This window comes from Lepisosteus oculatus, chromosome 12 (genome assembly GCF_040954835.1).
Source record: "Lepisosteus oculatus isolate fLepOcu1 chromosome 12, fLepOcu1.hap2, whole genome shotgun sequence".
Taxonomy (NCBI): domain Eukaryota; kingdom Metazoa; phylum Chordata; class Actinopteri; order Semionotiformes; family Lepisosteidae; genus Lepisosteus; species Lepisosteus oculatus.
Window position 1 is genome coordinate 11,697,926 of NC_090707.1, and position 22,955 is coordinate 11,720,880.

Here is a 22,955-nt window from a genome sequence, read left to right on the forward strand (position 1 = left end):
TTTAGAAAGGGAACTTTACATATCTTTCATGTATATTGTAAATTGTACATGTACTTTTTAAATATTTTTAAATCTATTATGATTTCACAGTGGTTAAGTGTTTTAAAAATTGAGCTAATGTAATCTCAGCTTTTGTATCTGTGTTTCTCAGTGCTTTACCAATGATCTCAATGTTTTGCTAGAATATATGAATAATTTGGAATAATTGTACAGATTGAATTTTTTAAATATCTAAATAGGGGTACTTTAAAATATCTCAATTAAAGGACAGGAGAGCCGGAAATAAGAAATGAAATATAAGGTTATGTAAGTGCATTAAAATATCACTGTACTCAAAATGTCCATTTGAAAAGAAGTATTGAAAGGGACAAAAGTCAGTATGATGTTTTGAAAACACCTGATATTTGGTGACTTTGAGTTAAATTTCGGTTTATAGTTGATACTGAACCAATGTAGCAGAACCAACATTAAACAATGGTCCTGTCTTTCCCCTTGCCAGAACCTCAGGATGGAGTCCAGCCCTGGTTCATTACCAAGCCAAAGTCTGTGACAGCCAGCATGGGACAGCATGTTCTCCTCTCTGGTGCTATTGCTGGGGATCCGTTCCCCACTTTCCAATGGCTGAAGGCTGGGCAGCGTTTGTCTTCAGGGGAAGATTATGAAATCCTGCAAAAGGAAGATGTTGTCTCTCTGCTCATCAGAAGAGTGAAACCCCATCACGCCGGCGACTACGAGATAAAGTTGAAGTATGTGTCAATCCCAACTTTAAAGGAAGCTTCAATTTTGAAATTTGGTGCCGAGATATATCAAACTCAATAAAAATAACTGCCCGTATAACCTAACCCTTTCATTCCTTGTTAAAACTCTCTCCTATACTAAACGTTTCTGCATCCTGTTCTGAATTTGTCATGGGACGAAAACATTAGTTGTGTTTATGAATTGTAAGGTTTTTCCCACTTTGAGTAAACATGGCCGTGAAAATATTTTGGTGCTGAGAGAAACCAGAGGAAGTACTTAACCATTTAATATAATGAGAGACAGTTGTGAAAGTATCTGTGGTATTCCCCACAGAAAGAAGAGTACAGAAGATGCTTAGTACCATATATGGTTTGCACATTTAACATTTTTGCATAGTTGCTTGGAGGCTTGTGGTGAATGGTTATTGCTTGTATAGTTCAGTGTAATGGCTGAATGAGGGGAGCCTAGCTTAAGTGAATTCAAAAGTGTAAGTTAGACAAAGTAGAAAGAAAATGCACAAAACATCAGAAAGCCCGCAGCTGTATGGAATGCTGTGTTCTTCCTGAATATCATACAGACCATTTGCTGAGTAATGCAAGAGGGAAAAAAATATAAATTGTACATACTGTGTATATATATATTCCAATAAAATGTACTAAGGGTCCCTTTCTTCTGTATTGTTTTAACTTTCTGAACTGTTCCGCAGAAATAAAGTTGGAGACTGCAGCTGCTTGGTAACTCTGTTGGTCAGAGAGGGGGCAGTATCCAGTGAGGAAGCTTACCAAATGTAAGTAACAATTCTCAGGCAGCCCATGAACAGGTTCTATTTTTGCTCCACTCCCCCTGCCAGATCCAGTCTGGCTTTAAATCAACATAATCCCCAAATGTGACCAAACAAATTGTTTACCTCATACAGCTGTGCTATTGTTCAAAGCCAGGGTAGGTTCTATCATTTTGTTGTTTCCTTATAAGGCTACTGAAGTCATCACTGATGCAATAGAGTAATGAATTGTATTCTGCTAATTAACCTATTTTAGATGTGGGCTGAGCCTGCTCTCTCTAGTCTTCTAAACCTCCCTGTTTTCTTGCCCCTCCACCCCCACCATTCATGTTGAAGTGAGATTGAGGCTGAGCCCTCTGAAACAGAGGAAGAAGTTGCAGATGGGACTGTGAGACCTGGTCGAGCTGGAGCTGCAGGAAAGAGTCCCAGGCAGACACAGTGTGCAGAAGAAGAGGAGCACGCAGATGTGCGAGGGCTGCTGAAGACGAGAGTGGAGACCAAGGAGCGCTGTGAGGAGAAGATCAGGCAGCAAGAGGCCGAGCAGCTTGATTTCCGCACGGTCTTAGGAAGGAAGGTCACAACCAAAAGCCTTTCTGAGGAGGACTTAAAGGAATTATCCGCAGAGCAAATGGACTTCAGGGCTAACCTCCAGCGACAGGTCAAACCCAAGACCTTGTCTGAAGAGGAAAGGAAAATCCACAGCCCTCAGCAGGTTGACTTCAGAGGAGTTTTGGGAAAAAAAGTCGCTCCAAAGGGATCTGCTCCGGAAAAAAGTGAAGCCAAAAATGCAGCACCAGATTTCAGGTCTGTGCTTGCTGCCAAAAAGAAGCCGGCAGCTGAAAGCAACAACAATGCAGAAGCAGAGATGCGAAAACCCCGAGCAGATAAGGAGAAGGAAAAGAATGAAGTCAACTGTGAGCATGGATGTCCAGCTGTGGACGGTGGGATTATCGAAAAGAAAAATAACAATATTGGGAAAGAACCTGTGTTTACAAAGAAGTTATGTGACGTTAAGGTGGTAGATGGGGAATGCCTGCGTTTACAGTGTCAGCTTGACTCAGATCCACCAGCAGTGGTAACCTGGAGTCTAGATGGGAAAGTCATTAAGCCCTCCAAATTTATTGTTCTGTCCCAAGAAGGTAATGTACAATTCTTAAATAATCCTTAAATATCCTTGCTTAATTAGATTATATTAACTAGAAGTAAAAAGCCTAAACGTAATCTAAGATTTCACTGTGACTGCTAGAGGCAAATGTCTTGTAAAGACTTGCATGCATAATTATATTGTTCTGTTGTACTGTATTTACACTGTTACTTAATATACCATATAAGAAATTGATAGCTTTATATATGTAAAAAGGTCATTTGTTCTAAATTATAGACCAATGTTTATGTCAGCTTCTAATTATTGGAACCCAATAGCATGGTAATTTATAAGTAAGAGTAAAGTGTATTAAGAGTTAGGATTTTTCTTCTTTAAGCAGCTAAAACGTGTCACTGATATATTTAAACCCCACACATGTACAAAACAGTCCTGCCCTAAGTTATTTTAGCTTTTGCCTGAAATTAATCTGCTCTGTGGTAGATATATACAGCATGTTTTGTTCTCATAAAAATAGACAGTGCAGAAATAGAAAGAGGATTCCCTGAGTCTGCCCAGCACTGATCCTTGCCAGTTGTTTTCACTGTTATGTACAGTATTTTCCACTCTTTCAAATCCTTCAATACATTGGAAAAACATTAAGTTGCATTTTGTTTTGGCTATGTGGCTACAGTTTTCTATGTACTGTATATACAGTACACGCATATTTCACCTGTCAAAATGAATGGTATCATGGATAACAGAACAAAAATTACAGAACATGATTTCCCCTTTTACTTTTATGCTTTATGTTTCATTCTTTTTTGATGCAGTGTCTGTAGAGAAGTTATGATATATATGTCTGGTCACAGTTTTCTGCATAAAGTTGTCAGAAGTTAAAAATATATGTAAGGTGGAAATGAGTGATCAATCTGTCAATCAATAAATCTATCAGGTATCAGGTCAGATTTTGCATACCCTTCTGGAGCTGTCCCATATTTCTCCCCAGATACTGTTTTTGTTGAGGGACATGTGGCAGAAGGAACCTGTAAGACAAATGTACCAAAATCTTTCTAAAACACTGCCAGAGAAAACCAGTGGCACAATAGGCAGTGATTGTTTTATTAAAATAATTTGAATGGTCTTTGTCACTCCAATGGAGTTGGTGGTAGGTAATAAATGTGTAACTGAGATCTAGTCTGTTGGATATGTTATAGTGTCAAATGAATAATTAATCTAAGAAAATTGACCATAGACACAGCAAAGAAGTTTAAAATGCAGTGATTTCCTGTTTGAAATCATTTATTGTGCAGTAACAATATTTGTATCAAATTTATACAAATAGTTTATATAGGTTAGAAGAAGAAAACTTAAAAAAATGTAACAGATGCTTATGTAATTTAGTAAGGTAATGTAGCCCGTATATTGGATCTGTACATAGGCTGTAATTAATTCCACAACTGTGTGACCTTTGATGAACTAAATGGCTTTATATGATCCAGGAGTCCCTTTCGAGGTTCATTACATTATCATTATCCAGCATTAGACAGGGCTGATATGGATACCATAAGGGAAATGCATTAAACTGCATAGCAGTACTCACAGAAGACAGGCTGCCTCTTACTAAGCTATTTTGTCAAACAACATCTAGTGACTGAATTTTTTAATATACACCTAATTAATTTGAAAATACTCTGCTCATATTTACTCTATGCCAGTAGAAGGAGTGTTGGTTGAGTGATTGCTGGTTACAGTATACAGTTGTGTTGCAATGTTTTGGCCTCATTAACACCATGAGATTTCAGAACGAAAGCTTGGCAATTTCAATTCATCTTTTCAGAAAGGGTGAACTGCTCCATTACTTCTACAGTAAACACTAGTGAAACTTTCTAAATCAACCATAATCTTCCTATTATACTCTCCATTATAAAACATAACTTATATCATAATGTATCATTTATAAAACACCAAACTAAAAAGACAAGTATAAATGGAAACTACAGTAGATACGTATGTGCTGTAATTAATTGTTTTCTGTTTCTATGATGAACGCTATTAATATAAGTAAAACTATAGGTTATACTACCGTATACCTTCCTAAATAGTAAATCTGTGCCCTATCTCATTTTGTAGGCACTGAAACCTCAGTATTGCTTACAGTTTAACTCAGTGCACTGTAAGTTGTGAAAGATACAACATGCATATAATTTCTGAACTTCGAAACATACGGATAATTTGTTAAGTTCACAGTACTGATGGTATGCTGATCTGTATTAGGAGGCCTGTGCTCCATCACTATTGACAAAGCCCTGCCAGAAGATGAAGGCCAATACAAGTGCATAGCGGAGAACTCTGCGGGGAAGGCTGAATGCAGTTGCACAGTGCTTGTAGATGGTAAGTGCCTCCAGTGACATCCAACACAAATTCCCCTGAGCCAATCTTCAGCTCATCTCCTTCCTGTCATTACACGTCCTAATGCGCTTTCTCTGCAGACCTTTGCATTCTCTCATACCCCTCTGCTGAACCAAAGAGGTGTACATTCCTGTCGCTAGTTTTAACTGCATTATCTGCTCACATTTAAGCTGTTCTTCTGTTCTCTATAGCCCTCACAAATCTTGTGGGTGCATTATTAAAATCTGAAGTTCGTAAGGGGAGATTCAAATATAAGATTGTTTTCCCTTGGTGTGGTAGTTTAATCTAGTTTATTTCCATTGTTTAGTAGTAAGTTTAAATTAGCAGAAATAAAGGTTAGGACTGTGCTGTTTTGTTGGTTTTTATTACTGCGGAACATTGTTTTCATTCTAAACATATTGGGATTCTTCCATTGCGCTGTATGCAGTGAATGACAGCAAGTATAAATGCAACAATAATACTGTCATCGTTGAGTTTTACACAATTAATGTATGAAACTAAAAGGGCTAGTTCACTTATTAATGATCACTGGAAATCATTTAAAATCAGATTCGTGCCAGCACGATTAATTCATCTGCATTATTCTTAAATTATATAAAGAAAACATATAGTTATAGTCTAACAAAGCAGTGGAATAGCTCCGGCAACCACAGCACATCTGCAATCCCTGCTTGTTCCAATACTTCAGATAAAATCTTAGCAAATATTTTGTACAATTGTCTTACTATATCGAAGACGATAAAAACAATATTTGATTGTTAGATACTGTGTTACCAAGAATAAGGGCTCAGATTCTCTGTGGCGTCTTCTTGTTTTGCAGATCCTTCAGCGACAAATTCTTCCTCCCCAGCCGACAAGAAAACAAAAAAGACCAAAAGCACAACCCCAACAACAGAAAGTGAGCTAAGCAAATATTTGCTTCCTTATTTCCCAAAAAAGGACCTATATGGGACCTCTACAATTACCCCACTGGCAATAGCAGCTTAACACAGGTCTCTTTCTAGCAAGGAAAAAAAAACATACTGTTGTTTTAACCTTGGCCAGTCTCTTTAATCAGCCTGATCTGCTTGTATTATCTGATTGCAAAGCATGTACAGGAACGTACAGAAAATAAAATGTAGCTTCAGGGTCACATTAATTATTTTCATCAGCAAAAAGAAAAATGCACAACAGAAAGGAAAATGAGTATGAAGGGAACTTAAACATCTATATTTATGAGTTAGCGATTTCAAAGAAATACAGTATATCTTTAAATAACCTTACAGTAGCAGACCAAAATTTGCCACCTCCATCATAACCAATGTTATTCTCTAATGTATTTGATAACCTACGCTCATTTGACATGTCCTGTGATGTTTTAGTTGCGACTTCTCCTGATTTAAAACATTTTAACACACTTGATAAGAATGTTTTTTTTTAAAAAAGCAGCTTTAGCTCCCTAAATATGTAACTAAAGAAAAAGCCTGCTGTATTCTGATCACAACACCAAGGTTATTCTCAGTTACAGAGCTTTCCGCTGAGCGCCTATATATATTGTACATCGTTACATGCTTGATTTTCTTAACGTATTTTGGGTGGTTATAGGGTTTATGAGTTGTTATTATACTTTATCTTGCACACGTAAAGCTACTGACTCTGCTGTTTGACAGAATTAAATATAGAAGTGTTTGTCTTTTAGGTTCAGCTCCTCTGATTTACGGCTAGTATAGGAGCTTAGAGTAACTGCTTCAGAGCCTGGATTACTGCTTTGTTCATTTTCCATCTTCAGCCAAACTTCCTTGTAAGGCATGTGTTTGCTACGTTTAGCCTGTGCTATGAGATTCTCATGTTTTTAATGTTTTTTTAAGTACAAAGTTCAGAAGAACATTGCCAGCTCAGGAGACTTTTCTCAAGAGCACATTTTGGCATGCACATGACTTGAAGAGAATTTAGGCTGGCGAGAGAGAAAAAAACACTTTTTTTGTGATAGCGCTTCCTTACTTTGAAGATGTGCTTTAATCTCTGCTGAAGGGAAAGACAAAAATGAGTTTATTCACTTGAATGGTGTTCACAATACATTATGAATGTAGATTTAGAAATTTGTCAGATTGCACAGATTCCTATTTTGACTTAGATAATAACCTTACGTTCCAGCTTTACTCTTTGTTTCTTAAGGATATTTAGGTGTGATTATGTACATAATTAAATGAGAGTGTAAATTGTGTTTCACATACTTTTCCTCTGGATAAATATCAAAATAAATCATTTTCTAGCATTGTGAAAAGCAATGCAGTCAGAAAATACTTATGCAAGGGATTACATTTTTAAATTTATAGGAAATGACTTTTAAGAAATAATTTATGACTTTACATATTAAATATACAGTATAAACATGTATATAGATCACTGGAACTGACAGTATTTTTAAAAAAAACTTCCTGAATCTTTTGGCAATTTAAAAAATAAATTCTTAGCACAAGGAACTGTAACTTGTAACTGTAATGCATTACTGTATGTTTTAAAACTGACTTTCCCAAACAAACCTTTTGATTAGCATTTTTTTTCCATTGAGCCAGATTCTAATATTTAAAGACTTATGCTTCTTAAACTTAATCTACCTCATTGACGTCGGTCTGGCATCTTGGACAGTACCATGATTCATTCATTCATGCTGACAAATTGATAACAATAAGAGAACTGTCATTGCTATACCTCTTTTATTTGTTACATTTGAGTTTTGTCTTTGAACATTATCTCCAGACTAATACTAATACTGTGTATCTTTATTTCAGTTTATCTTTAAACTTTATCTTCATGTCAGTCTTATAAACAAAATATTATATGACTCAGTGCTCTGAGAGAACTAATATTTATTTAGTTTTATCATTAAAAGCAAGGGTGTAAACTATGCCTAACTGAAAGAACATCACAATATTTCAGTCCAGTTTGTTTAAAGGACTGGAAATGGCTGCGTTCTTAAGATTAGAGATTTCATAAATGTTTTCATAATTAGGCTGTTTGATTTCGTGGGGAGACACTAAAGTTTTCCTTTTAAAGTACTGTATCACTGCAGATCTTTCCGTGAGAAGGAGTCTCTTTGTTTATTTACATCTTTCCTACTGATGTGGGAAAAGAAAACACATTTGTCTATTTATAAAAACTGACGGTGATTTAATATTAGTACTAGATACTGACTTAATAACTGATTCTGGATCGTTTTTCATCCAATACTCATCCATTATCGGACAGCTGCTTATTCCCTGTAAGAGTTGTGGCAACCCGTAACCTGTCCTGGAGAGTAGAGGAGTTTGTTGCCGCTTGTACATGTACATCAGAATTTGTGCCATTCTCTCCGAGCTTTCACAGTACAGCAGATGACACAGTATGACAGACATCACCATGAACTGTAGACAGTGCATGTACCATGTACATCTACAAAACGGTATATAATAAATGGTGGTAGTATGTACAGTCAATAAATAACCGGAACAATTGTTGAAGAATAGGATGCAATGAATGAGAACACCCAAAGAGAGAGACAAGTCCATTGACGTGTGAGTGACTCGCATACAGTACTGTACAGTATATACAGGGACAAATTAGTGCCACCATTCAATCTAGAAACCGTTTGTTTTTGAGAGGCAGGAAGAGACAGTAGCACGCAACCATATCACCCACACAGTCATGGGGAGAACGTGTAAATTTCACAAAGGATGCTCCGATTCCAAATCAAACCAAGACGTCTAGGGCTTTGAGGCAACAGTTTTTACCACCACCATTCCTATTATACTTTAATTTCTTGTTTTGTTGTTGTTTACTTAAAGACCTCTTCAGTTTAAAGCTATGTATCGGTATCAGTTTGTTTTTAATGAAGTTCCGTGCATGCAGTATTGTAAGTAGGTACAGTAGCTGCGTCAGAATGCGTAGGCTGTAAAGGAATAAGTAAAGGTTTGTTCCATGCTGAAAAGACAAGAGAAAAAAACATTTCGGCTGTGGAGCCTTTTTCTGGTGTCAAAGAAGAAGGCTCCACAGCTGAAATATGTTTATTTTTTTTCTTTCTATTTTCAGCACGGAATAATCCTTTGCTTGTTCCTTTGCAGTATTTTAATCCATGTGTTCCCACTCAGCCATTAGAAAACACTCCAATCCCAAATTCACAGTCTAGTCAGACTTGTAGTACACTTGTGGTACTTGTAGACTAATCTGTGTAGTGTGTTAGCACTGTGGCTACACACATCTCCCAGGTGGGGACTGCACTTCAGTGATGAATGAACTGGGCCACCTACTGTGTGTAAAGGACTTTATTATTCTATGGAAGTACAATATAAATGCATTTAATTACAATTATTAATTGGAACAACAGTCCCAAAGTATATCCCAGCCAGTCATTAAACATCAAAACCAATAGCTTTTGGTACCTTATCAAAATATTTTATTAGCAGCAAAAATACGATAGAAAACATTTTGATTACTGAGAAGAATCACAAATAGGTACATCAGAATATCTAAAACCTGAACTGCATAAATAAAAAAAAAAGATACTTTTTCTCATCAGAGCCAACCATTCCTCACCCTAAATATATATTTATATATGTACTGTATAAGCCTCCAGTCTAATATTGAAACAATACTTGCTCTGAATCAGACATTTAGAAGTTGTCCCTCTGAATTATTTGAACTATTTTTTTTATTTTGCAATTCTTTCTGATGATTTTGTCAGGACAGAAAGAATGCAGTGGCTACAGTCATTTGGTTTAATACTGTATACTGTGTCTTTGTGGAGCAAAAGTAAACCATTGCATAATGGAATGTCTTGTTGAGGTCTGTGGGGAACTGAGAAAATGGAGGACAAAAAGCAAAGTTCATTCTGACATATTGACTTGCAGTAGATTTTCTAATATTAATCTTGTTTCAGTTGCTTTTACCTTTAGTCAGATATTAGTGGGCTTTTCTGCTTTGTATAGAGCACTCCTTTAAACGGTATAGGAGAAAATATCCATGGGAATGTACATGTGAGTTTCCTTTTGCCCTGGTGTTCTTGTACTAGAACAAAAATAATCAGCCTCTCATCCACTGCTGGAAAACAGTAACCCGTGCATGTGTTTCTTTTTACTTAAGGGCACAATAAAACTATCTGCCTTTACTCTCAGAATATTTTTTCCCATATGGGCTCAGGACCTCTGCAGAACATTGTTTTCCATTTCTCTAAGGGTTCCTGTTGTGACAGAAGGTATTGGCATATGATTAAAATAGGCATACAGCTGGTACCTCTGTATGACCTCTGTTCTGCTTATCAGTTTTATCTACTGTAAGGAGCTGGCTGATTCACAGGGTGACAATGTAATAATTCTAAAAATAATTATTTACATTTACTTTTTATAGTGCTCTTCATCCCTCAACTTTACTCATAGAAGGAAACTCACTTCACCCACCGCTGAAGTGTAGCACCCACCTGTGGTCAAAGGTAGGATAGTGAGTGGACTTATGAAGGAGATTGAGGGGTAGACAAACAAAACATTTGTCAAGTGAGAAAGATTAGCAGACTTTTAGGGACAGACTGGATTGCTGATAGAAATTGGGTTGGAGAAGGGAAATGGAGCAGAGAACAGACTGGGACCCCTGGTGAGGGGGAGATGGCTGACAGAATGAAAATGTACAATGAGCTTTGGCCTGCACCAGAAACAGAGCACATTTTTTAGAAAGTGTGGATCATGTAGTGAAAAAAATATGGGGGGAAAAAAGATGTGATGTAGAATCCAGAAAGAAGCATATTTAATTATCATAAAACCTAGATTTGCTGGTCTTTAGGACAAGTAAAAGGAGATTTAGAATATAAAAGGTGTAATTTGTCTGTCTTATGTTGTGTATTTTTTAAGAATGTACATCAAGTACTGTTGATGCCAGAAGCTAGTGAGCATTTCTCCCAAGATTTCTGTTTTTTTAATCTTTCTTTGCTTTATTTTAGATCTGTGCATTACAAAGGTAGCATTATTATAAAGTAGGATGATAGTATTACCACATCCATATTTTCTGAGCATAGTGCAGGCAGAGAGTAGACTAACATTACAGGCTTTCTGGAACATAATTCTGTTTGAGAAGGAAGCCTCCCTCAGGCAAGGAAGGACAATCTAGGTTAACAGACAGTGTTCTATAACCATAGATCCTCAAGAGTTTTTTTATTAGTTTGCTCCAGTTTAAGACCTTTCATGTCAATACCCTCATTCCAATGCCATGATTGTGCATCTGGTTGCACAATCACTGACAGCTGCAAAGCTTTGAGGATAAAGGCAGCAGATCTCTGCATTGGAAAGCAGATCTGTAGGGTTTACATCTATTTGGCCTTCTTGAAACTGCCTGCTGTAAAGGCTTTTGCAAGGAACAAACACTTCAGCCACCGCAATTTACTTTAGTAATTAAGCTTGTGGATGCGGTTGACAGTAGGCTTGATTCGATGCAACCTCAGTGAGAGTTACAGTATAAGCCTTTAAGCATCTGAATGCAGGCATTGGCGTGTTTAAGTGACAGTACATCTCCTGCTATACGCGTGTATGTGCAGGAGCCTGGCAGGGGGTTTTCCACATGCTTTGCACTTCACTTGCCAATATTGGCAATGGTTGTGCTAATGTGCTCTTGTGTAAGCATTTCTAGATATAGACCTCTTTCCTTATTAAGCTTTGGATTTTATAAAGCCTGTAAGTCTCATGCTTTCTTCATGACTGTATTTATGTTTTTCTAGTCAAAGGTGCATGAAATTATAACGAGTCATGGAAAGTTAAGCTTACTCTTTGAATCCCTTCCGACTGTTAAATTATCTTTTGAAATCTGTGGTGGAGTCCGAAAGTCATCATTAAGTTAAAATCTCCCAAAAGTATGATGACTGAGGGCAGACTCATTATATTCTGATACAGGCCCTGCACAGAAGAAAAATGCTTTCACTGGGGGAGGAAAATAAAATTCTATTAATCTAAGACAAGTATTCACCTATTTCACAAAAGTCTATGACAATTGCATGAAAGTTCATGAAAGTATTTGTGATTTGCATCCAGTGTAGACATTAAACTTGAAACCTCTTCTTAAATAAAGCAGAACTTTTAGAGGGAAGGCTGTAGTCAATGCATTTCTATCAAACGGATTGCACCCAATGAGCTAAAACAACAAAACATTTTTATCTTGAATATAACTCGGATGTCAGTGCCAAGGTGACACCAAGGTGGTAACATTTTGGTGTCTTTCATTATAAAAGAAGACTATTGTTTTTGTTGTTAGTAGTATCAAGTCTACTACGCCTATGTATTAGTGAGGCTTCTCATATGAAACTATTTTAAATTAATTATTCATATTCACAACTCTGTTGTTTCTTGTATCCAATTTAGGTTTTAAGTTCTTGGGACTTTTCTTTCAATAACTGTGTGGTTCAGCTCTTGGAAACATTATATAGAATGAAACAATTTTGTTGTTCCAGCAGGTATTATAATTTAAGGCCTGTGTTCAAACCTCTGAAAATTCCAGAGTGAAGGCAGTAGGCTGTGTTATATAACATTTTCTTTGGTAATGTTCTCAGTCTGGTATTTGGAAATACTGGATATATTAAATATTTTGTTTGACATGAGACACTAAACAAAAAATAGATTTTTGCTGGTTTGGTTAAAAAGTGATATGCCACAATCTATTATTTTTTATTTTCTAGTAATAAAATTTAGCAATATGGTTTAGTGTGCTCTGTTCTTTGAAATCCCAGGCATGAGTGTGTTCTTTATCATCTGACAGCTTTTATGAAATGTTCCATAGACTTGTCTTGCCTTCACCCATTCCCCCTACATTGCAGAACAGCTTCTTCACATACAGTATCAAGTATTGTTTACAGTATGTAGGTCCCAGCATAAGATATCATTGACATCATTCAGATGCCAATGGGCTTTAACAGTCTTGTCCTCCTATACAGTATATTCATGAGAGTGAGCAAGTGCATAATTTTCTCTGTTTCACTAAGGGGCCTGACAGTGTAACCCCAGTACTCAGGAGATTTCAAGATCACAGACTTCCTATGAATGCTTGTAAAAAGAACATCTTGGTCATCTGAGAAATGAAGCAAAGCAATAAAGAGCAGGCACAGCTAGCAGAATTTAGAAGCTGTCATAATGCTATCAAGCTGAAAACATAGGGCAGGAACTGAATTTAGAAAACTGATCACTATTAACACAGCATGGAAATTCCTTGGGTAATTTTGGTATATTTTGGTTGTTTTGCATTTTCTGTATTAAAAGTCAGACACAATTTCCAGCTTCCATTACCACATTTGTGGTATGTGAACTTTTGACTTAAGGTTGTGTCTTAGTTTGTGTTAATAGATAACAAATACAATATTTTTTTAATAATCTGTACTTGGAATTAGATACCTAATGAATTACATTTTTATCAGAACTTTTATCATTTTATCATTTCTGGCTAGGGAACGAGATAAAACATTTCTGGCATTTTACTTTATAGACTTCACATACTATTGCTTGTTTATGGAAAAGCAGGATTTTGTCAAGGAGCTTACTAAAAAAGTTCTTTTCTTGGGAACACAGTTTTCCATTACTTTTTTAATGGCTTTAAATACAAAACTAGATACAACAGAGGCTTGAGTAATGAATTTCAAAGACATAAGCTAGAGTTTTAATTAGATTATATTTGATGGCCTTTCTAGGGTTTGGATTCACTTCTAGTATTAACTGGTTTTACTGGCACATTGTTTCTTGACAGCAATCAAACATAAAATAAATAGTGCAGAAAGCCATTTCCTGGGTAGTTTAGTACTATATTTAGTATTACCATAAAAGGAAAACTCCAAAGGACATAAGCTCCTAAGCAGAACTTCTCCCATGGAAATTTAGCAGAGTTATTACAGTTCATCCCTAAATAATAGACTTATCACACAACTAAGTTTCACCTTGAATTTCTCCTATGAACTTCAGATACATCCATTAGGAAGTAATTGTGTTTTCAGACAAATCTAAATAAAGTTTCAGTGCTGTTTATATTCTGTCATCTTTGATGCCATTTTTCGAGATCTGTATATGTGCTTTGTAAAGTTCATGGTTTGACACATAAATATTATATTGAAGAAATGGAGAAAAACTATTTGCATGCGCAATTTAATTTAAAAGCTACTCCATTGAAATGAACAGTTCTTCACAATTTCAGAGCCTGTGACATTGTAATAAGCTTTGCTGAAGTGAAAAGAGTTCTGGAATGGCATAATTTAAAAACACCAGTGGGTTTCATAATGGAGGAAAGATTGTTGAAAACACACTGTTAAATCAACTTTTGGTCATTTAGCAGAAGCAGACTTATTGCTGATTTCTAACTGGTGTCAGACTAATAACGATGAACAAATCCAAGGCTGACACAGCACAAAAATGCTCTGTTTTTGTTAACACAGTGAAAGTGAATTTTAACAGTAAACTTAGTAGAATGGGGTATTTAGAAAGGCTGTGTGATATTTCTGGTAATGTAATCACAGTTGCAGTGGCTTAATTGTGGTTAATTTATGTCAGAAATACGAATGATAATAATTTAACAATGTGTTTAAGTGAAAAAAGAAATGCTAATGGATATGTTGGTAGGCACTATGACAACACATGAGGCAGGGGCTCTCAAGTGCAAAGTATCAATCAACAAAGAAAAAATACAGCTAATGGCAGAGATAACAGGACAGTTTGCAAGTGCAAAACAGCACTTTTTATTCATAATGTAGAACAAAAATAAATAAACCAATACCATAACATAGCTTCTTCTTCAGATTCACTTTTGCCTTTCAAACTGTGAGCCAGGCAGCTACACTCATTATTGGCTCTCACAATAATCTCCACAAAATCACAGATCCATTCTTCACTCTCTCTAGCCTTTTCCTGGGGGCCAGCATTTCCCATGTTCTTAGCCTTGGTAATTTCTGCCTGTGAGAATACCCAGCTCTGGTTCTGCTCCTCTGCGCCTGTAGCTGCACCTCACTCCACTCAACAGGAGTCTTTTCAGTTTTGTTTGGTTGCCAGACCAATTGCCTTTTGACAGGCCGATCAGATGAAGGCGTGTACCAGATATTTATCCTTTCCACTCGCCTCCAACTGTAAAGTCACACACCTTCACGAGGGAAGGCGACATCAGGAAGAGGCCTTCCAAGGCCTTGCTCTTGCAGAAGCAGAAAATGGAGGAGTGTGAATGGAACATACTGTACCAGAAGCCTGCCATCCTCCCTTGTATACCAGGCACAGCTCTTGGTCTGCTCCTTCACCGGCGCGGGGGACACCGGCACGTCCCTCTTTGTCTTGTGCTGGAGGACACTGGCGTCTGCTCTTCCTCCTCTAGGCAGTTGGGCAGCCTTCTCCCTGGTAGAGGTATTGCTGGTGGATTTTTGTCGTCACTGTCTCTGGCACGGGGACCCCTGGCAGGTTCCTCTGCCTGTTTTACTGGCAGCCAGCCTTTTGCCCCCGGCCAAGGTGGCACTGAACAGTCATCCTCTTGTTCTTGTCCCTTTGGCTTCGGAAACAAAGCATTCCGGTGGTGGCAGTGGCAGCTCAGGAGAAGTCAGCTTCTCCTTTTCTGAATCTTCTCCCACGGGTGCAAGCTTCGCGACTGTACAGATTGCTGATCTCACCCCTCTCAAGCTCGTTGCTGGATGCTAAATTTATTTTTCCCTGTGACTCTGGCCTGGACAACGAGGCTTGCCACCCCACCTGGGAGACTTCAGAGACCTCAGGCATCCCCTCCGTTAGGTCCCTGCAGATTCTTTGCTCCAGCCTTTGGTCACTTCTGACATGACGTGGAGAGCTTTCATGAGGTCAGTATATTGCTGCTAAATGACCTCTCTCTGGAAGCTCTCATCCTCCCTGAGGACTTTCTGTATCATTTCTCAGTACAACTGGGAAAGATACTTCCTGTCACAGTCATGTAGTGGGGTCCCTCATCCAGTCTATGTAGTCAATTGCCTTCCTCCTGCGTTTCCAGGACCACACAACCTACTTCCTGCTGTCTCCCAAATATAGTTAAGGTAGCACAGTGTAGGAACTATGGCAGCTATGAAGTGCACAATTGCAGTATAACAGTAAACAAACTAAAACAAAAACCTGGTTCCTTCAGAGCTCTGACTCATGTACACATCTCTCACTAACAACCAGGCAAAAATGCTGCGTACAGGCTTTCACATCAAACATACAGGAAAACCCCAGTACACAATTGCGAATCTGGGTGCCATTGGTCATCGGTCAATCACATACTTTCTTTTCACCCTCTCTGGCTTCCTCCTGGGGTGCAGCTGCTCTTTTTCTGTTCTTTGACTCAAGCCATGGACAGGGTGGTTTTCACTTCTTCCCAGAGGGCTAGTTATCTTCAGTTCCTCTGCTCTGTTCTGCAAGCACAGCTGTTCCTCAGTCCACATGTCAGGAAGTCTCTCTTCTAGTTTTGTGTGGTCTCTTCAACAACTCCCTTTCTCAGAGCAGGTCATTCTCATTAGGCTTTTGGGGAATGTAGAAGGAGCAAGATCTGCCATATTCTGCAAATAAACTGTTCTGATAATGGCAATAAAGGAATGACCAGTCCTTTAGTTTTCGATTGATATTGTGCTTTGATATACTGATGTTAATTTTTGTTTTGAACTCTAGAAAGTTTTCTAATGGGGAAAAAAAAATCTTTCTAATGTAGTCATGTCTTATTGTTTTACATTCCAACCTACATTTGATTTTTTTAGTTCTAAATACCTGTATATGTCTGCAGTTCAGGTCTGATTTATTTTGTGACAACCTAACATTGAACCAAACAGTAATATTCTGATAATTTATTAATGATTTAATTTATAGCTCAATTTTTCCCTCCATGTGGTTCTCTCGATTTATGAATCTTTACTTGTGAAACACGATCCAATCTTTTATTCATTTTGTTTTACACTGTAAAGAAAAGGATTCCTCTATCATAAAAAATAGGGATGGAATGTATTTTTTATTTTGTCACAAAGTCAGTTGCAGCTGTTACATTAATTTACACAAGACAATCAGTTTGAAATGGAGTACAGGTCATTGCTCCTCTTTTCATGGTCTTATATTCACCATAAGGTTGATACCTTATATTATTCAGTACTTTGTGTTAGTCAGATTTAAACAGAAGTATAAAATGCAAATGAATCTTTTTGTCCAGTTATGAATAGATTGTGTGCTTTCCTTCCAGATGAGGCTACAGTTAAGAAGAAACCAGCACCAAAGACACCTCCTAAAATAGGTAAGATTTTTATTTTGGATTATCTTAGTCATGCATGTTGATTCCAGAGGGCTATTTTCTTCAGATATGGACTCGAACCCAAAGCTGAAATGTTTATATATATATATAACCCATGCTAAACCTTGGGTTACTGTCTAAACATATAAGCTTTAATAACTCAGAATGTCCCCTGACAGTGTGTTTTAGGAATGACAGTAAAGCTGTTTGGTGCTGATTGAAATTCTTGGATTTAAATTCCTCTACACTTCCCTGTGACAATAAGTTGGCCCTGAAATGTAGTTGCCTTTACTGTCAGAATGCTTTGCATCCTTTTTTTTCTGTTGGCACACTTATCATTTTTGGGGTAACGTTGGCAGTTTTACTTGTGACTAAAGAACCCTCAGTCAAATGCTGATTAAAGGCAGGCATGCTTGCCAAGAATGGTGGGGAATCCCCTTTGTGGATGGTGATTCAGAATAACAGCTTCTGCTAGAGTTGTGCATTGTTCAAACAAGCAGGTTTGAAGGAGTTATTGTTGTGATGTGGACATGGTTTAGTGCCAGTGTTTTTCAATCCTTCTGTGCTAGATTGATGGAGGCATATGCAGTAGGGATAATAATAGTGGCACTTTAGTCATGACCGACAATTTAAAGGTTTTGTAACTGGCCCTCCACAAAAATCCTTCATGTTATTATTTACTTGCCCATCTAAGTTTCCTCCTCCTTTTCTTTGTAAATTTAGTGTTTTGATGTGCTGAGGGCCAGTGAAAAAATATGACAGTATCTATGCCTAGTGATATGTCAGACCATAACCTGCAACTCTGATTTGCAAGGCCATTAAATGAAAGCAATATATAGCTCAGGCAATAGAATTGTATTTTTCATAGAAGATGTTGTATATTATTTTTAAATAATTATACTTTGGAATATAAAATATTTATATTCACTGGAGGACTGAATCAAAAGCTTAGGCCTTTTTTTTATCTGGTCCTTCTAATCTTCTGCACTGCTTAGAACTCCTGCCATCTTAGTAAAAATCTAAAGCGATTATTTTTATTTCAGCTGTTCCCCCTCAGATACTGCAGTTCCCAGCAGATATGAAGATACGTGCTGGAGAGCCTGTAGACATTTTCTGTAAGTTTGGGGGAACGCAGCCTATTACTTGCACCTGGCTAAAATTTAGAAAGCAGGTAAGATACTTTTTTCTTTTACCAATACGTGTCTGTTCCAGTTACAGTAAAATAGGATCGTAATAAATTTTTTATCCCACCTTTTAGTAAGATTTAATAATTCAACTGTTAACCCTTACTCTAACCCTTACCATTCAATTAAGTACTGCATGATACAAATTTCATTTGGAAATATTATGATAATTTGAATAATGCTTAAAATGTAGTTCCTCTTGGAGGGAATGTAAGTGTTAAAACATCTTTCTATAGCTTTGGACGTCTCCAGTGTCAAATCAAACTGCAATACACAGCTTTGCCTAAAATAAGGGTGGAACATGAGAGGAAGTTCATTGGGTAATTTAGTAACTAAATCTAACATTCTAAATGTCTTCCTTGCTGCTGTTTCTCTGGTTATTTCCCCAATTTTTTTCTTCAAATTTAACTTGGTTCAAAACTGTTGATATAGAACAGGAAGAGGTACGGACCTAAAATGGATTGAATTATTCCCCTCAAAGTGATGTACCGTTTCTTGCTTGTTAAATGGCTCTTGATTCATGCATGACTTTATTACATTGCATTACTTTGGATTCCCATGATGTTTACATTAACCTAAAACCAAATCCTTGACTCTCACCTCAGCCCTAAGCCTTACTTTAAGTCCAGCTCGAGGCTTATATTTTGCCCTAATTACAGGGTAAAGATTAAGGATAGGGTTAGTGCTGTGGATGAGGCTCATGTTTTGGATTATGGCTAGGGTCAGTATCAGTACGGGAGACAGGGTCTGTGATAGAGTTAGTATTAAAAATTACAGGAATGGTTAAGTTTGGGATTAGAGTTATCATTAGGGTTCATTTTAAGAATACTTTTAAGGCTAGGATTATTATTAGAGTTTGGACTTGGGCTAGAAAAAAGGAATTGAATGGTTAAAGAAACCTTTGGTCTGAACTTAAAAATTTAACCACCTTATATAGCAGCATTTTTTGTTGACTGAAATTAAACAGGATAGACATTGAGAAGCATAAAAGTCCTGGAGGATAAGAACAATAAATTATTTTCTTTTACAGATACAGGAGAAAGGACCTATTAAAATAGAAATTACACAAACTGCAAGCAAACTGACTATCTCCCCAACTAAGCATGAGCACTGCGGATGTTATACTCTACAATTGGAAAATAAATATGGCAGTAGACAAGCTCAGGTCAGCCTCACCATTGTTGGTAAGTTTGATGCCATACAGTATGTCTCAGTTCAGTACTAAATATTGGGAACGTTTTATGCAGAACTGAATTTGATTGTCATTTGTCAGTGATCTGGTTCTGCTTACACAGAACTTTAAGCAAAATTCTAATTTTCACAGTATTAAACCTTTAATTGCATTTTTAACTATCGGTCATCGATATCTTGAGCCTTTTTGTGTTTTAGAAATAGCTATCTCATAAACTGTTCATTCAAAAATGGTGTTAATTATTTCAATGTTAACAGTTTATTTGAAATGAAAGCATATTTGGACCGTCTTTAGCTTTGTTTATTGTCATATTTCAGGCATTGTACTATAGAATAAACTGCCTTCAAATGCTAAAGTACTTGCTTCAATGAAAAGGAAATGTTATGTGAATGAAAGAGCGATAAGCAAAAAATGTTTTTATATTATCTTTAGTTTCCTTTTTTAATTTAATTGTCTGCCATTATTGCTTTTAGTTATTTAAATTTAAACCAGCAGGTTGCGTGCCTTTAGTGCCTTTTTATGGGTTGTACATAAAAAATAAATAGGTTATATGCTACTTTATATGAGCAGCTGCAAAAGCTTAGTCTTGCCAGACACTGATTTTTCTTATCATTGTACCGCTAAAGGAATGTGATATACAAGGTAAACAGCGACATGCTGGATCCTAACAGCCCCAGATGCAGAGATTTTTAAGAGCCTTTTATGGTTTCGTTTCTTACAGCGCCTAAAATGAAAGACTTTGCCGCTGTCAGCATGGATGGTATCCAGCCTGGCTAAAAGAATATTAAGTCCTACAAGAACTAAACAGCTAGGGCAGTGGAATTATTCTGTTACTTCCCAATGTTGTTCTGTGTGCCACTGAGAGACCGCAGTCCAAAGTAATGGCAGCACACAGAGCTCATTAAAGACTGGCAAAACTAATAAAGTACTCAAATGTAAACTGTTATTATAGTACCTAGTTATTACTTTCATTTTTTTGTGAAATATATCCAAGAAGACTGGAAGCTCAACATTTTGTGTACATTTCTCCTGCAATGTTATTAGGAAAGTTGTGTTTTGTTTAACTTTTACCTTTTTTATCAGTTTACAATTTTTCAGACAAGCCCATCCATTTACCATTTGGAAAATGCATGTTTTTTTTAAGCCTAGGAATCAATTTTCAAAATTGAATAAAAAGCAAAAAGATCATTATAAAATGAGACACACAAGCATTTCTTTTATTAAGAAATGCAACATCAACATAATTATCTTCCACCAACATCTGGTATACAACACAGAATAAACGTTCCTTTGACAGTATATACAGTAGGGTATTCCATAATATGAAAAAAGGAAATGAGGGTGCCATTTATTTGTACTAGTTAGGACTTACCTACAGTATATCTGCAATCCATGAGGAGAGATTCAGACATTGACTTTCATTTACTTTATAAAAATATGAAAAATCTAATAAATTACGCATTTGAAATGTTGGATGTTTCAATTATACTGCAATTTAAAATAAAAGAAGCTGTAAATATTTTTGTATTAATTGCTACGGTATTTTTTCAGTCTGGTGTAACCTGCTCATCTGCATTGGACATTTATATACCATTAGTTTCGATATGTTCTTATATGAATGTTTATGTTAAAATACCTACGTTGGATACCTTCCCTTCAGGCAGATAGGTGGGGAATAACCTCTGTAATACATATTGAGTAAACTGGGAGGCAAAACTAGCGGAAAACTGTGAGTTCTGTGATTGTGAAATGTAGACTGACACCAGTGTAAATAATACTACCACAATACTATATTTGTAGGTGCCTTGAAGTCTGCCTACTCAATAGTTGCATGATTCAGCCTAAAAACAAATATAGTACTATTTAAGTTAATCTAATAAAGAACCATTTGTCTTGTATTTTGTGTTTACAGTAGGAAGCACATTTGTTAAATTACTACTCTGAAGTCAGATGGGGTTAAATGTTTCTGAGTAGCACTTGTTTAATTTATTCCAGATTTTTTTCTCTTTTAATTCTTTCCACATTAAGGTTACTGTTTTGAACTTTGAACAGTACAAGGCAATGTAGACTTCCATGACATTCCTGGAAGAGGTCTGGATTTCTCTCTAGCTCAGTCTTATTAATATAATGATCAGTCATCTTTTGTTTTCATTTCAATGTGTATTCCATTTATCAATCATTTGCAATCAGATGCAAGTCTGAATGAAGCCTATTTCATAATTTTAGCCAGTGCTGTGAGGAGATGAGACTGCCTGTCCATTATTTAGTGAGAAATGTTTAGCGTGTTACTTTACAGAACTTGTCCTTGTCCTGATGCCTTGGCCTTCTCGGGATCTCAACTGGTATTTTTCTGTTTTTACTGTTTGGTCTTTTGCAAAGAAGACACCAAATCTGACAACGCTTCTAGAATAGCTTGCTCCAGATTCCTGCCACTCTTTATACAGTATAAAGATGTTTCTCCTGTTCTCAGTTTTAAATTCACTTTCCAGTAATTTCTACTTGTGTCATCTGGCCCATGATTCATATGGAAAGAAATCCCACGGTAGTCTTTTTTGTACCAACTGGAAAGATGATGTTCTCTTAATCTCTCAATTTAGGTCTTTCCTTTTAGCCTGTGAATGTATCTGATAACTCTTTATGGACTAATTTCAGAGCAGAAATGAGAAGCACAGAGTATTGTGATTTTGGTTGAATTTACCACTTATGCTGCTAGTCCTTAATGGTAGAAGTTTCTTTTTTTTTCAGCTTATGTTTCAAATTGAATATACTTTTTTATATTCAGAAAGGTGACAAGTAGACAGAATTGCTTAAAAAATAGTTAATTCCCTTAAGTTTTTCACTATTCTGGTTAAATTTTGGAGAATCAACTCACCATGGAAGAGATACAACAATCATGTTGTCACTGTTCATTTATCCATTTTCAATCTGCCTTTATGGAATAAACTTTAACGTGAGTTTTATTATAGTATTATTTCAGTGACTGCATGATTGAAAGATGACTACTAGTTTTTAAAATCTTTTATAGTGTTATTGTTTATCTTCAGAAGTTAATTTCATATTTCAGGGAGTTCATTGTAAATGAATGTGAAAATAATGAATCCTTATCCCTTTTAAACAAATGCAAACTAGAAATTCTTACCTCAGGCAAGAAGATCATTTCTTATAATGATCAGATATATTTATTCACAGAGAGCTTTCTCTGACCTGATGTAAACCAACAGCTCCAGATTGTTATTCTTTGGCAAATTTCATGGTGTTTCAGAAATTTTTGAATATCCTTACTATTACAATGCAACTTCTTTTTAGTAATAAATCAACGTGTGTGTGTATTAATACCTCTCA

The 22,955-nt window shown here is 36.5% G+C and overlaps 1 protein-coding gene across 3 annotated transcripts in view; it reads left to right on the plus strand.

Annotated features, from left to right (window-relative positions):
• Window positions 1-22,955, plus strand: part of mylka (myosin, light chain kinase a) — a 101,503-nt gene that overhangs the window by 62,666 nt on the left and 15,882 nt on the right. For all 3 annotated transcript variants that reach the window (XM_015358774.2, XM_015358776.2, XM_069196260.1), the window contains 8 exons: window positions 500-746; window positions 1,445-1,525; window positions 1,856-2,658; window positions 4,878-4,994; window positions 5,833-5,910; window positions 17,190-17,240; window positions 18,281-18,408; window positions 19,452-19,605. In XM_015358774.2, coding sequence (XP_015214260.2) covers window positions 500-746; window positions 1,445-1,525; window positions 1,856-2,658; window positions 4,878-4,994; window positions 5,833-5,910; window positions 17,190-17,240; window positions 18,281-18,408; window positions 19,452-19,605 — 1,659 coding nt within the window. The remainder of the gene's footprint in view (window positions 1-499; window positions 747-1,444; window positions 1,526-1,855; window positions 2,659-4,877; window positions 4,995-5,832; window positions 5,911-17,189; window positions 17,241-18,280; window positions 18,409-19,451; window positions 19,606-22,955) is intronic.